General features: G+C 46.0%; 1 protein-coding gene across 3 annotated transcripts in view; it reads left to right on the forward strand.

The window, feature by feature from the left end:
- Positions 1-5,381: 5,381 nt before the first annotated feature.
- DMTF1 (cyclin D binding myb like transcription factor 1) overlaps positions 5,382-13,792 on the forward strand; it is a 28,494-nt gene continuing 20,083 nt past the window's right edge. Inside the window, exons 1-2 of one of the 3 annotated variants that reach the window (XM_081879136.1) lie at positions 5,382-5,510; positions 12,017-12,133. In XM_081879136.1, the coding sequence (XP_081735262.1) occupies positions 12,025-12,133 (109 nt within the window). In that variant the 5' untranslated portion in view covers positions 5,382-5,510; positions 12,017-12,024. Of the gene's footprint in view, positions 5,511-12,016; positions 12,157-13,792 lie in introns of all 3 variants that reach the window. The other 2 variants (XM_081879137.1, XM_081879138.1) reach the window with 2 other exon arrangements.

Raw genomic sequence — 13,792 nt, forward strand, 5'->3', positions numbered from 1 at the left:
TGCCAGGACTGTGATACTTAGTCACCTCATTGATCATTGCTGGGAAACTTCAGAAGTGGAAGGAAAAGCTCCAAAGTTTTTATACCATGTCATGAAAATGTTCAAAAGTGGATTCCAAATCCAGTTAATAAACAGCAAGTTACAGTCATGTATTTTCATATTTATGTGACTGACTCATGAACTTTTCAGTATAATGGTTTTCTTACCAATTGGTTATCGGGGGTGTTTGGGCAGGGGTGGTACCTCAGGTGGAGGACACCCACATCATGCTCCTTTTGGGGTACTGTGTCCATCTTTGGTCCCCATCCTGCACTCAGCTCTCACCTGTGTCTCCTAGAAGCTGTCAGCATGCAACGGCAGCCACACCCTGGGAAACGGCTCTGACTGGCTGGCTAAGCCAGGTGAGGGTACCTGATGGGTGAGTTAAGGGCTTCCCCTGCATGCGAAGACAGGCTCCAGTGGATTGAGCAGACAAGATCAATACAGTTGTACCTTGGATCCCAAACGCCTTGGTACTCGGACATTTTGGCTCCCAAGCGCCACAAACCCAGAAGTGAGAGGTCTGGTTTGCGAATGTTCTTTGGAACCTGAATGTCTCACAGGGCTTACAGGGCTTACGATTGGCTGCAGGAGCTTCCTGCAGCCAATTAGAAGCTGTGCTTTGGTTTCCAGACGTTTTGGAAGTCGAATGGACTTCTGGAACGGATTCTGTTCAACTTCCGAGGTACGACAGTAGTAGGTCCAACAGTCAAGAAGGCCGGTGGGGCTCATCTACCCAGGAAGGGAGCCCATCTAGGAGAAGGAAAACTCTGATTCTAAAGCTCCACTGCCTTGCAGGATATCTTTGGGAGAAGAAAAGGCTCAGGAGTAAACCCTACACAAATCCAGAGTGGAGTCCCCAATATGATTAGATGGCGCCTTGTACGTCTCTTTCTGGCAACTCCTGCAGCAAAGTTGGTGCTAAATGTCTTGCTCTGCTTTCCTTTGGGTTACCTTAGCAAGGCCAAGAGGGGAGTCTTGTCCTCTGGGCAGCTCAGCACCTCCAGACACACAGCCCACACTTGCCCCCCAGGGAGGCCACTTTGGTTCTGCTAATGCAGCAGATTGACTTCACCCCAGAGGCACACTCCATTGTCTCTTGGGACAGATGGATGCCAACAATTGGTCCTCTACAGCACGAGGTGTCCTGGAGCTCCCTGAATGAAACATCACAGAGCAGCCTGTGCTGAAGGACCGCAGGGTTGTCTTTGAGGGAAACTGCAGTCCAACCTTCCCAACCATGACACAGGTGTCTTCTTTTCAGAACCAAGAGGGAAATGCCAAGTGGCCACGAAACCATAAGGAGCACTAGAGGTGCCTGGCATCAAAATGGGCTAAAAGAATACTTTTAAATTCTTATCCAATTTAGCATGTTTATTTTACCTGTGTTTCAGAAGCAAGCTAAGAACTTTGAAACAGCAGGAAAGAACTGTATGCCAGCATACCAACACAAATTTCATCACATGAAATTAGGACATAAAACCATCCCTACAATTTTTCATCCCCCCCATTTTTTTCATCCAAATTGATTTTTATTAAAGTTTTCACAATACAGTAAAATAATGGATAGAATAAATACAATCAAAAAGACAAAAGAGAGAGGAAAGAGAGAAAGAAAAAAGGAAAGGAAAGAGAAAGAAAAGGAAAAAAAGAAGGGGAGGGAGAACACAGAAATAAGAAACACCAAAGATTTTAAAATATTTCTGATTCTTTGTCTGCTGGTTACATTAGAAAAGGACTGTTTAAACCATCCAGTCCATGTTGGTACCCATCATCTCCACTTTCTGTTTAACCACATTTCTTTTTATTCAAAGCGTCACCACATCATTTATTTCTTCTTCCCACGAAACTCCGAGGGAATTCCAAATTGTTATTATTAATAATAATTAGCTATACTTCTATTAATTCCCATCACCATTCCTCTGCATTGGATAATAGTATGTTCTTCCATCCATTCTCATACTAAAAATTTCTCTACTGTGGTCACATGTTGAAGTAATATTCCATGTTGTTGTTTTTTACCCTTATTGTATATCCTTGAGTTCATGCCCAGTTCTGCATAGTCAGAATCCATTTCCTGATGTTTTCTGTTATATTTACGATGGAGTCTTGATATCATCCCCTATAACCTTCCATTTTCTTTTTCTCAGTCTTTTTCAAGAGACAGCACCATAAATAACATCATTCTCCAAATTTACTCCAAATTGCTTGCAGAATACTCTCTCTGTTAGAGCTGGAGAATGGCCAGGACTGGATTTTTCCTCTCAACTCCATCAATGAAAAATCCAAAAAGTTCTCCATCTCTCCATTCATGATGCCATCCTCTTCTCATCCAAACCCTTGAATAGAGGGCATTTCCATTATAGCATCTGTCCTGTCCCATTTTACTTTTCCATCATCCAATCCTGTCAGCTCTTCATCAACCTGGTCTGAGGTCTCTAGATATTCTCCATCTCAATTTTCCATTTCATCTCTCTCTGATTCATCATACATTGATCTGATCTCTTTTAATTGTTCACCCAGCAACTGCTGAACAATCCCAATGGTCACTGGAGAATTCAAGGGTATCTTTGTCATACTGGATCTTTTTTATGCTTTAGAAATTGCTCATAACACAAGTTGGATCTACACTGACCTGTTTAACGCTATTTGCCCCCATTAGAACAATATTAGATATGTCATTCTAAAATGTCACAAGGCATATTTGTTAACTAAAACGTTTTTTTTAACCTTGATTTTTTTGGCGAAATGTAAGTAATACCTCATCATATCATTTCCCAAACTTCTGTTTCTTTCCGTGCTGCTGGTTGCTCTGCTCTGCCCTCTGGTGTCACATTTTAACACCGCTCCTCGAAGGGGGGGCAGAGTTGGAATGCAGTAAAAAAAAAAAAAAGGTAAAACGCTACATAGGAACATATGATCCTCTGCTTTTCTCCTTTAAATCCCCATAGAGGTAGGCACAGCCCACACAGGGTCCTTCAGGAGAGAGGCCAAAGAGCCCTAGAGAAAGAGGAATCTGCCCATCCCCACACGTTAGAGGAGCAGCCACCCTCAGGTGAAGTGCCTTGGAGGTGAAGGAAGCCAGGCAGTCCAAGCTGCAAACCAAACCCTGCCAGAAAAAGGGAAGCAGAACCCCAGTGAGGCTGCCTGGTGGACAGTGAGGTGAACTTGTCCATTACGTGGCGTAACACATGAAACAAGGAACGTAGAGGCTATTCTCCTTGACGACTCTTCTCCTGTGTTTTGAATGAGGTGCCTGGGCTCTATCGGCTCCAGCAGAGCACCTCCCCTTTCACTGTTAGCAGCTAGTTATTCTCAGTCTAAAGCAGGCTTCCTCAACCTTGGCCCTCCAGATGTTTTGAGACTACAATTTCCATCATCCCTGACCACTGGTCCTGCTAGCTAGGGATCATGGGAGTTGTAGGCCAAAGAACATCTGGAGGGCCGAGGTTGAGGAAGCCTGGTCTGAAGGGATGGTGCATGGGGTGGGTTCTGCAGCCACAGCCGGTGCTGTGATGCTCCAGCAGTTTGACTTCACCTCCAGAGGCGCACTCCATGGTCTCCCAAGACAAATGGATACCAACATAAATGCATGCCTCAAGCGTTTTGCATATATAGCTCACGCCTATGTTAATATTGTCAAATTATAGACTTGTGGAGGAAATGCCTTAATTTAGCTCAGGGAACGTTATCCAGTCAAGACAACCTTATGACGAGGCACCCCTCCTAGGAGGCCCCATTCATCAAGAGTTTATGTCTACCTACAATGGCCATTGTGTAAAAATCACAAGAAGAAAAACATTGGAAGATGTATTTTTTGCAGTGTGCAAATGTTCTCCAAAAAGTATGTGAATAAAACATGGCTGATCCACAGTCAATCATGCCCATGGCAGAAGTCTTCTTCAAAACAGCACTGTAGCTCGGAAGTTTATTTTCTCCCCTTTTGTTTTGTTTTGTGTTATTAGACTGTAAGTCTGAAACTAAGAACTGTTTTACCATTGATCTTTATGAGATGCTGTGGGAATATTTGTGGCCAGAGTGGAAGGACACCATCATGGCTTCTGCATCTTTTTGTCTTTGTCTTCAATGGCACTGGATGTGGAAGAGGATGGAGCTGCTCTGCACATCAATGGCCACCCAAAAGAGCACACATGGAGACTCCTGGGCAGCCAGCAAGGGAAACAGGCTGGACCATTTGGACTAAAACCTGGAAAGCCAGGATTTGAATCCACACCTAGTGATGAAGACCATGGGGGGGGGACCTTGGGCCAGTTGCCATCTCTCAGCCTCACCTATCCCAGAAGGGCTGAGGCAAATGGAGAAGGGGAGAAGCTCCTGGGAGGAAAGGTGGGATTAGGAGTGTAACAATATCAAACCATCTGCCTCCACAGCAGCACATTCCCACCATTCCTAAAAGAACAGTGGCAAGCAGCTCATATAACTGTCGGTACAGCAGGAGCCTCTTAATCTCAGGTGTTTTTGTAGCTGGGCATTGCAGAGGGTTGGACTAGATGACCCTCGGGGGTCCCTTCCAAGTCTGCCATTCTGGGAAATGTTTGCAGATTCCTGTGCGTGGTCCCGTTGTGTTCAATGTGGCAGCCTTAAGATGCTGCAACACTTTATATATATTGCATTTTAGAAGGAAAAGAGAGAGAGAGGCTGTTGCGGTAGATTCTCCTTTAGAGGGAAGGAAACTCTCTGCCGCCTTTCCCTTGGGAGTTTTGTTCTGAGGTCGAGGGAAACTTGGGATATTCTCTGTCAAGTCTGGTCACGTTCTATGATTTCATACTCATTCACAGAAACGCTAAAATCGCTTTGAGAACGACGCTTGATTTTTTATATATATGAGAACTTGCTATACAGTATATCCGTCATAACTCCCTGGAGAGGCTGCTGCTTCTTCTCCGCCGCCGCCCTCCCCTCCTGCGGCCCCAGCAGAAAACACAGTACAATATTATTATATCCCCGCGTCGCCTCCTCCTCCCATCCCGGGGGAGGCCCACTCCCCGCTTCTCCTCTCCCACTGCCCATTCCCCGCTGCTATTGTGCTTCGCTGAGGGAAGAGCGGAGGCGGCGGAGGCGCCATTTGGCGAGGGGCGAAGCGGCACCTCTTTCCCCTCCCCCACGGGAGAAGAGCGACGGGCGCGGAGGCGACGAGGCCGCCAATGGGGCGGAGGCGGAGGCGGGCGGAGAGGAGGCGCGCCACGCGGGACCTATTTCGCGCGCTTCCCGTCGCGCCTCTCCCGACCCCGCTCGGCGACTTTTGTGGCGCCGGAAGCCGTGGGCGGGACTTGTCGGGCGGCTTCCTCCCCCCCCCCCGCGACCTGGCCCCTCCCCCGCTTCTCCTTCTGCCTCCGCTCGAGGCGGGCGGGCGGGCGGGCGGGCGGGCGGACTCGCGCTCTCTCTCCCTCCATCCTGGTACTTGGGCGCCTCCATCCTGGTTTCTCAAGTGCCCGGACCCAAAACAGGAAGTAAGCGAGGCGCGAGGCGGGCGGGCGGGCGGGCGGAGAGGCGGCCGGGGATCAGGCCGGGCGGGCGCCCAGCGGAGGCGGCGGCGGCGGCGGCGGCCATGGCCCTCCGGCGGAGGCGGCGGTTGGGGTGCGCGGGGGGGGGAGGGGCCTTGGCTGCGCCCGAAAAGCGGCGCCTCGGAGGGGCGGGAGGGAGGGAGGTCTCGGGGGGGGGGCGTCCGGGAAGCGCCTCCGTCCTCTCCTGGGGGCCCCCGCCGGGCTCCCTGGGCTTCTCCTTCCGCCCTTGAGCAGCGCTGCGAGCGACCCCAGGCCTTGGGGCAGCGGCAGTCCTGCCGGCGTCTCCTCCCCCCCCGGGGGGGGGCTCCGTGTCGCGGGTCTCCCCCTCGGGCCAGGCGGGCTTGCGCTGCCCACGGCTCCCGCCCCAGCCTCGGACAAGCTCCTCCGGGGCCCGAGGTGCTCAGGCATCCCCACACTCCCGCGCCACCCCAAGCTCCGGCAGACTCGGTGGCCACATTGGAGACCACGGGGTCCTTAGGATAAATGGCTTATTTACACAGTATCTACCACCTGAGCCTGCCAGCCCAAAAGGCACCAGGCTGGCACCTGACTTGCATTTTAACATGCTAAATTAGATGGAGAGCCAGGTGCCCCGCAGACTACACCCTCCGAGAAATGCACACATTTGACCCAGCTCTCCTATAGAAAAGTAACAGGAAGGTTCCCACTTCTGACACCCATGTTACACGCCGCCTCCATCTCTGAGGGTTGTGAGGTTCCAGGAGGTCCAGGGGTGCTTACCCAAGGTTCTTCTTTGGACATTGAGGCCAGTGAGGGGACTGTGGTGTTTATTTGATAGATGGTTTACACATATATACAGCCTGAGCCTACGACGGGGGCCTACAGCATTACGCTCTCAAAGAGTTCTTGCTTCTCCCATGGCTACAGTCTTCTTATTTGGACATTGAGTCCACACAACATTGGACATACAGTCTACAGAAATCAGCCATAGCCCTCTACCCCAGCTCACTGCCTGCAGACTGACACCTTTTTCTTAAGCTCACATCAAGGAAACTGCAATCCTAAAAACAGCTCTTAACTAACGGAGCTGGGGGGGGGGGCACTGCTCTGCTACTTGGTACAGAGTCTGCTAAGGGCGCATATCCCGGCCTTTATTTTCTTAATGGCTGCCATGGTCAGCCATTGAATCCCTGCTGTATCTGAAGATTCATGGGACTTGTTTGAATTCTAACTTTCCTGGTTCCAAAAATTTTGGGGAGTCTTTCCCCCCCTTCACAAACTTATAACAATACCATAAAGAAGGGGGGGGTGATCATACAATACATCAATATATCCTCTATCATCTCATTTATAAAACAAAACCCAAAACACCCGCCATATAAATAATAATAACAAACAGTGATAACTTACGTTGCCCTGTGAAAGGAGCTTGGAGAAAAGGTTGTTATCCCATAAGTAGCCAGAACATCATCCTGCTAATTATTCTTTACTCCTTTCTCCTGTTGCACCCCTACACACATGCACTGCATTTCCATATTATGTAACATTGCACGGCTTCAAAACTCACACTGTCTCCAGTTGTTCTGGCACCTCCTGTTCTCTACAGAACTTGGAACAGCAAAAGAATGTAGCGCTGCCAGTTTATTCCCCCACCCCCGGCCCTCTTCTTTTGCACCCCTGAAGTATTGCATAATGCTGTCAGAATGTAGTGCAACACCTCCCCCCACTCCATTAACAACTTTTCTCACAAGCTGCACCCCATCCTACAGAAAATATTAATGCTCCAGCATTCCATTCCTCCCTCCCTAGGGTCAGGCTGGTTTTCAAAACTAATGGTATCTTTCCATCTCAGTTTTGTGTGCCTTGCCCATAACAGCAAAGTCCTGTGGCACCCTAGAGGATGATCTACTCTAGGTCCAGTTTTCAAATTGCCTGATGCTTATGGGTGGGGGTTTCATTCCCTCCGAAGGACCAGGCAGTTGGGGAGTGCAACTGGACCAGCCTTTGCCAGTGGGTCAAGCCACTGTTGCACATGCTGTGGTCACATCTGGACTGTGTATAAAGGCTACTTTTGAAGAGCTCTCAGACTGCAGCTAATGCTGAACACTGCTGCCAGGTTACTGGGGGGTGGTCATTATTCAGAGCACTTATTTCAGTTGTGTTCAATCTGCACTGACTCGTGATCCATTTCTGAACCCAGCTCAAGGTGTTCATTACCATCTTTAAAGCCCTAAATTATTTGGGCCCAGGCTTCCTTGCTTCTATATGATTCTGCTCACCCATTAGCATTGTTGTTGGCCATGAGGAGGGATTCTGCCTGGCATCCTGTCTCTTCCTGAGCTATGTTGGTGGGTATGCTGGTAATGCCCACCGGTCCTTTGCTGGTGGTGCCCTGTCTTTGGAGTTCCCTCCTTTGGGAGATGGGCCATACAGGGCTATCACACTTGGGTCCTCCTTGCAGGCTTCCCTTAAGCATGTGATAGCAGGATGCTGGCCTAGCTAGGCATTTGGTCTGATTCAGACAGGGCTCTTAGGTTTTTATTGGTATGCTGTTTTGTCTGTACTGTATTTATATTTTGTAAGAGGTCCATCTCTGGTTGAAAAGTGACACAGACATTGTAATGTAAAATAAGTAAATAGTGAGATCTTCACATACAACACCCTGAAATCAATTGTTTCTGTTACCTCAACCCAAAATGCACAGCATGTCACTGGCTTTGCACCCTGGAGCAGAAGTAGTTAATATGGTGCCCTCCAAATATTGATGGATTGAAGCTTCCACCGTCCCTGACCATTCGGCATGCTGAGGGAAGCGGCCGGCCTTGTTCTGCATTCACCTACTGATGAATGAATAAATAACGTTTCTAAAAATCTTCTCTTCTACACAGAATCTTACATGCTGTATTGTATTATTGTGGTCACACTTAGTGCTTCAGAAAGATAAACCCTCAGCATCTTTGTATGCCCCCTTCCAGGATGAATCCCTTCAATTTGTTTCTGTTTCCTCAAAAAGTGTCACACAAAACGTAACCACTTCTTGCAGAACTTGTAAAGTCTTCAATTAGCCCAAATGGCAAAGAGCTTCATTGCATTTTGAAGACATTTACTGTGATATTAGCATTCATGGGCTCTGCCATTTGCATGATCACCTTAGACTTAATTATTAGCTCATTGCATTTCTTTTTATATCTTATAGCAAAATAAAACTGTTCCACTATAAAAAAGTGGAGGCAAGTCCTTAATAGAAGCAGGCATTGATGTTCAAGAGATAATTAAGGAAGAAATGAATGAAAAGTGCAATGGACACTGCCAGTTAACTTTGGAAAGGACCTTTGCTGAATAGGACTAATGCAGATAAACGTAGATAATTATTAATGAATAAGGCTATCAAAATTATTAATGAATAAGGCTATCAATGATGGTGATGGCTGCATAGTTGAAGCATTATGCGGTTGAATACCTAAGGCAGGGGATCATGAATTGTTGATCCTAAATGCTTTAGCTATGGCGAAGGGCACCGCTGAATAAGAAACTGCTCCCTTAAAGGCTGGGGGAACCTCTGTTTTAATTCTTCATTCATTTTGGAAAAATAAAGGACCATGATGTCAAGGGGACCTCATTATTCAAACTAATATTCTGTCCCCACTAGTGCACTATATTTATACATGTGTTACCCACAACCATCCTCTGCCACCCTATAAGAATACACTCTGCCCAAATACACCTGTGCATTCAAAAGCCTTTGTTACTACTTTCTCATTGTAATCTCTCGTGCCCATTATCCATATTTTAAAGGAATTCATTCTCCCTATAAAAAGGTTCTATTATGAAACTTTTATCCTCCATTTTTTTATATTGCTTTGCACATGGGATTTTTAAAAGTCAAATTCAGTGAAAAATGCACTCCTGTAAAAGTGAGCATTGTGATTCTAAAAATACTATGAATGGGGGGGGGGAATAACTGAAAGTTCTCACAGAGTTTTAGTTTATGCTGTCCTAAAATTCTGGATACTTTTGCATGCTTTGGCAAAAGCCCTGACAGTAAATAAATAAAACTATGATTACAGTAGGCACAAGTCAAAATATTCCTGCTACAGAAGCAAGAATCCCTGTACAAGTTTAGTGAGCTCCAGAACCTGCGATATTGCAGAGAATTCCAGATCAGAGCCTCCGTTCATGCAGGGAGAAACACTTAAGATCTTGAACTCACCTGCTTCCAGCATGGTGGAATCCTGGTTCTGCAGACAGCTGCTGAGTCAGCCCTGGGTGGCATTTTGTGAAACATGAATGACACTCATTATATAACCTGTGACAGAATAGTTACTCAAAAAGAACCGTAAATAGTACTATGGGGGGGGAGTATTTGATCCCCTGCTAAATTTGCCTGTTTGCCCTCTGATGAAGAAATGACCAGTCCATAATTTCAATGGTAGGTTTATTGTAGCTGTGAGAGACAGAATAACAACAGGAAGACCCCCAGAAACCCAGAAGACAAAAGTCAGAGATTGATGTGCATTATAATGAGTGAAATAAGTATTTGATCCCCTATCAACCAGCCAGATGTCAGACTACCTGGTATCTTCACTGTATGAGATTAGAAGCACCTGCTGTAAGGGAGAGGTCTTGCCTGTAATCCCAGCTTGTTACAGTACCTGTACAAAAGACACCTGTCGACAGAAGCAACCAGTCCTGCAGATTCCAAAGTGGCCACCATGACCAAGACCAAAGAGCTGTCCAAGGATGTCAGGGACAAGATTGTAGACCTGCACAAGGCTGGACTGGGATACAAGACTATTGCCAAGCAGCTTGGTGAGAAGGTGACAACAGTTGGTGCAATAATTCACAAATGGAAGAAACACAAAATAACTGTCAACTTCCCTCGGTCTGGGGCTCCATGCAAGACCTCATCTTGTGGAATTGCAATGATCAGGAAAGCAGTGATGAAACAGCCCAGAACTATATGGGGGGAAATTGTCAATGTTCTCCGGGCAGCTGGGACCATAGTCACCATCGAAACAGTTGGTAACACACTACGTCGTGAAGGACAGAGATCTTGCAGAGCCCACAAGGTCCCCTTGCTTCAAGAAGCACAACTGAGACTGCTTTCACAAGAATGAAATAGACATTTAAAACAATATACAATAAGAGCTTATAGATTAAAATTAAAATAGTTGAATGAACTCAAAAAGACCTAAGGTTAAACTAACATGCAGATTGCCTCTGGGATGCCCTGGAGGCCAGCTTTGGCAGTTTTCCTAGCGATCTATTTGTTCCAGGGGGTGTTCTACGCCTACAAATCTGTGCGCAGAATCTGGTGACCATCTGGGTCATTTTTTGATCTTTGCCTAAGAGGAGAAAAATTAGTTTAGGCTTGTCCGGAAGGTCAGCAAGCCTCACTAGATGGGGGTCGATGGTATCTCTACGTGCCTCATGGTAAAAAGGACATCTAAAAAATAAGTGTTCAGGGCTTCCTATTTCCCCTAATGGGCAGGCACAGTCTCTGAGCATACGGGACTTTCCCACAAGATCCTTCCAGAACCGGCGAGGGCAGAGCCAAACTTCTGGCAAGAGTAAAGGCCCTTCTTGCATTTCTGGATACGAGGAAATAGAGGTGTGCTGCCGGGACAGCAACATATCTCTCGTGTTCTGCAATTATATAATCGGGGAACCTCAAGCAGTCCTGTTGCACTAACTAGTGTTCAATCCCATTCCAAATGAGACTTGTGGTCAGATGTATTTGCAATATTGAAGTACCCTCTATTCAGCAGCTCTTGGTTCCTGGGAGAAAACTAAGTGTGACTTGGGGTGGGACTCCTAAAGGAGTTTTGAGAACACAGCTACCCTGCTTTCTATTCTGTATGATGTAGTTTTTTATGGTTCATGAAAGTGCTACTCAGCATTCCAAGGTTTAAGCACTGCTGCTCACCTGGTTGCCCATGGCAAATAAGAAGAGACTTCACCTAATCAGACTGTGCAGTGGGGGGGCCCTCCTTTTTTAGGCCAGAAATGTGCCTCTTTGTACTTTGTCCTGAGTTTCTTTCTCTGTTGTGCCTCATTTCCTTTCCTTCCTCTTTTGTGTGGTTAAGACCTTTAGAGGTTTGGGCTGCAATCCTAACCCCACTTACCTGGGAATACTTCTACACAGACATAGTTAGGTCTGCATTGAGAGTAAGCATGGCGTATCTCTGTGCCATACCCAGACATGACGAGTGTTTCCAGCTACGAGTTCCATGTGCCCAATGCTGTGATAGGCTACTGGATGCGTGCTTGGAGTTTGTTGTCCTCCACCACAATGGTAGTGGTTGTGGCTCTCTTAGCCAGGTCTGTCCCTTGGCTATAATGTGGTGGTTCTACCTGGCAGGCATGTTTTCTGTACCCAGGATTTAAGCAGCACATGAGATCATGTTGATTCTGGGATAATAGACAGTTTACAGACTCAAAACAGGTGTGGTCATTTAAACATTACTAATCTGTGATCTGTTCTCATTCAGATTTGAGTATGAGCACAGTTAAAGAAGAATCTGACACAGTGACAGTAGAAACCGTGAATTCTGTGACTTTGACCCAAGACACTGAAGGAAACCTTATTCTTCACTGCCCTCAGGATGGTATAGACAACTGTTATTTGACTGTATGCTTTCTCCATATTATTTCAAATTATAGTTAACCAACAAACAAAGTAGGATGGGATCTGTTTAATATTTCCTTTGGATATTTGTGTGCTGCAGTTTAGGTAGAGCAGATTTTCCTGTGGGATTTTTGCTCTAGAACAGTGGTTTTCAAACTGCTGAGGGTTCCCTGGAAGCTTTTCAGCAGCTTCTAGATGCAAAGATCAGCCCTGGTTCCCTTTAGGAAGCTGCCTTATACCAGGTCAGACTGTTTCTTCGTCTATCCAAGTTTTGGCTTCTCTGACTGGCAGTGACTCCAGAGTCTGTGCAGAGATCTTTTCCATCACCTGATCCTTTAAAGCTGTAGATGTCAGGGATTCGCATTTGGACCATGTGTGCTCCACTGAGCTACCGTCCTTCCTTCAGAGACAGCTTGCCGTCTGCTAAGAAAGCACCCTTGCAATGTACAGCTTCTGGGTTTTGTATGTTGTGTTCTCAGAAGGTGCAGAGCAATGCCTGGCACATGACCCCCTCAACTGGGGATTTATGCTAGAATCGGTCTTGGATTTCTTAGATAAGAAGTTAGCATACAAAGGGTTTCATGAACAAAGTATTGTGGAAATTACCCAAATGTATATAGATTTCTGCACAAGCTTTTCAGTCTGATAAACTCTTCACTATACATTGGTACCTTGGTTCTCAAACTTAATCCGTTCCAGAAGTCTGTTCCAAAACCAAGGCGTGCTTTCCCATAGAAAGTAATGCAAAACTGATGAATCCATTCCAGACCTTTAAAAACAACCCCTATAACAGAAATTTAACATGAATTTTACTATCTAATGAGACCATTGGTGCATAAAATGAAAGCAATATTCAATGTACTGTCTGTACAATAAATAAGACAGTATTGATAAAAAAAAATTAAAATTAATTTCAAGCCAGCACTGATAATAGTCATTGTTTGGGGGGGGGGGCTTTTATCCATTTCCGCAGTCACACAGTCAATCAATCAATCAATCAATCAATCATAAAACGAAGAATCAGTCACAAAAACGCAAAAGCCACACAAAAACGCAAAAAATAGCAAAAACAAAAACACCAAATATAAGCTCCAAATATCACCTCAGAACACTGCAATAGGAAATGGAAGGCTTTGATTACAATGCGGGGGGTGGGGGCGCAAATTAGCAGCGCAACAGTGAAAACAGAAGCTCAGGAGCACATTCAGCTTCTGAAGCAAAGTTCACAAACCGGAACACTGACTTTAGCAGCATTCGAGTTCCAAGTTGTTCAGGAACTAAGCTGTTCGAAAGCTGAGGTACCACTGTATAGCATGGCCTTTTCAACAAAGCTTCCACTTGGGTTTCTTTTAAATATCAACTCATTGTTTCACTTACCTAATGTGCATAGTGTGATGTGTAACATCCATTGGAGTTACACAAACCAGTACACGGGGGAGTGAGAAGAAACTGTTCCTTATTTCTTTAGAACAGCTAAGTGGTATACCCTTTTCATTCAGAGTTTAAAATTTGTAAATAATTATTTTAATGATGTGTACAGTGTTGATTAAAGTATTGTCCACAGGAGTCTCGGTCACATTGCTATATAGAACAGTGGCTGTCATCTTTTTTGAGTATGGAGACCCACTAGCTCAAATTC

The sequence above is a fragment of the Podarcis erhardii genome, assembly GCF_964252035.2.
Source record: "Podarcis erhardii genome assembly, chromosome: 10".
Classification (NCBI taxonomy): Eukaryota; Metazoa; Chordata; class Lepidosauria; order Squamata; family Lacertidae; genus Podarcis; species Podarcis erhardii.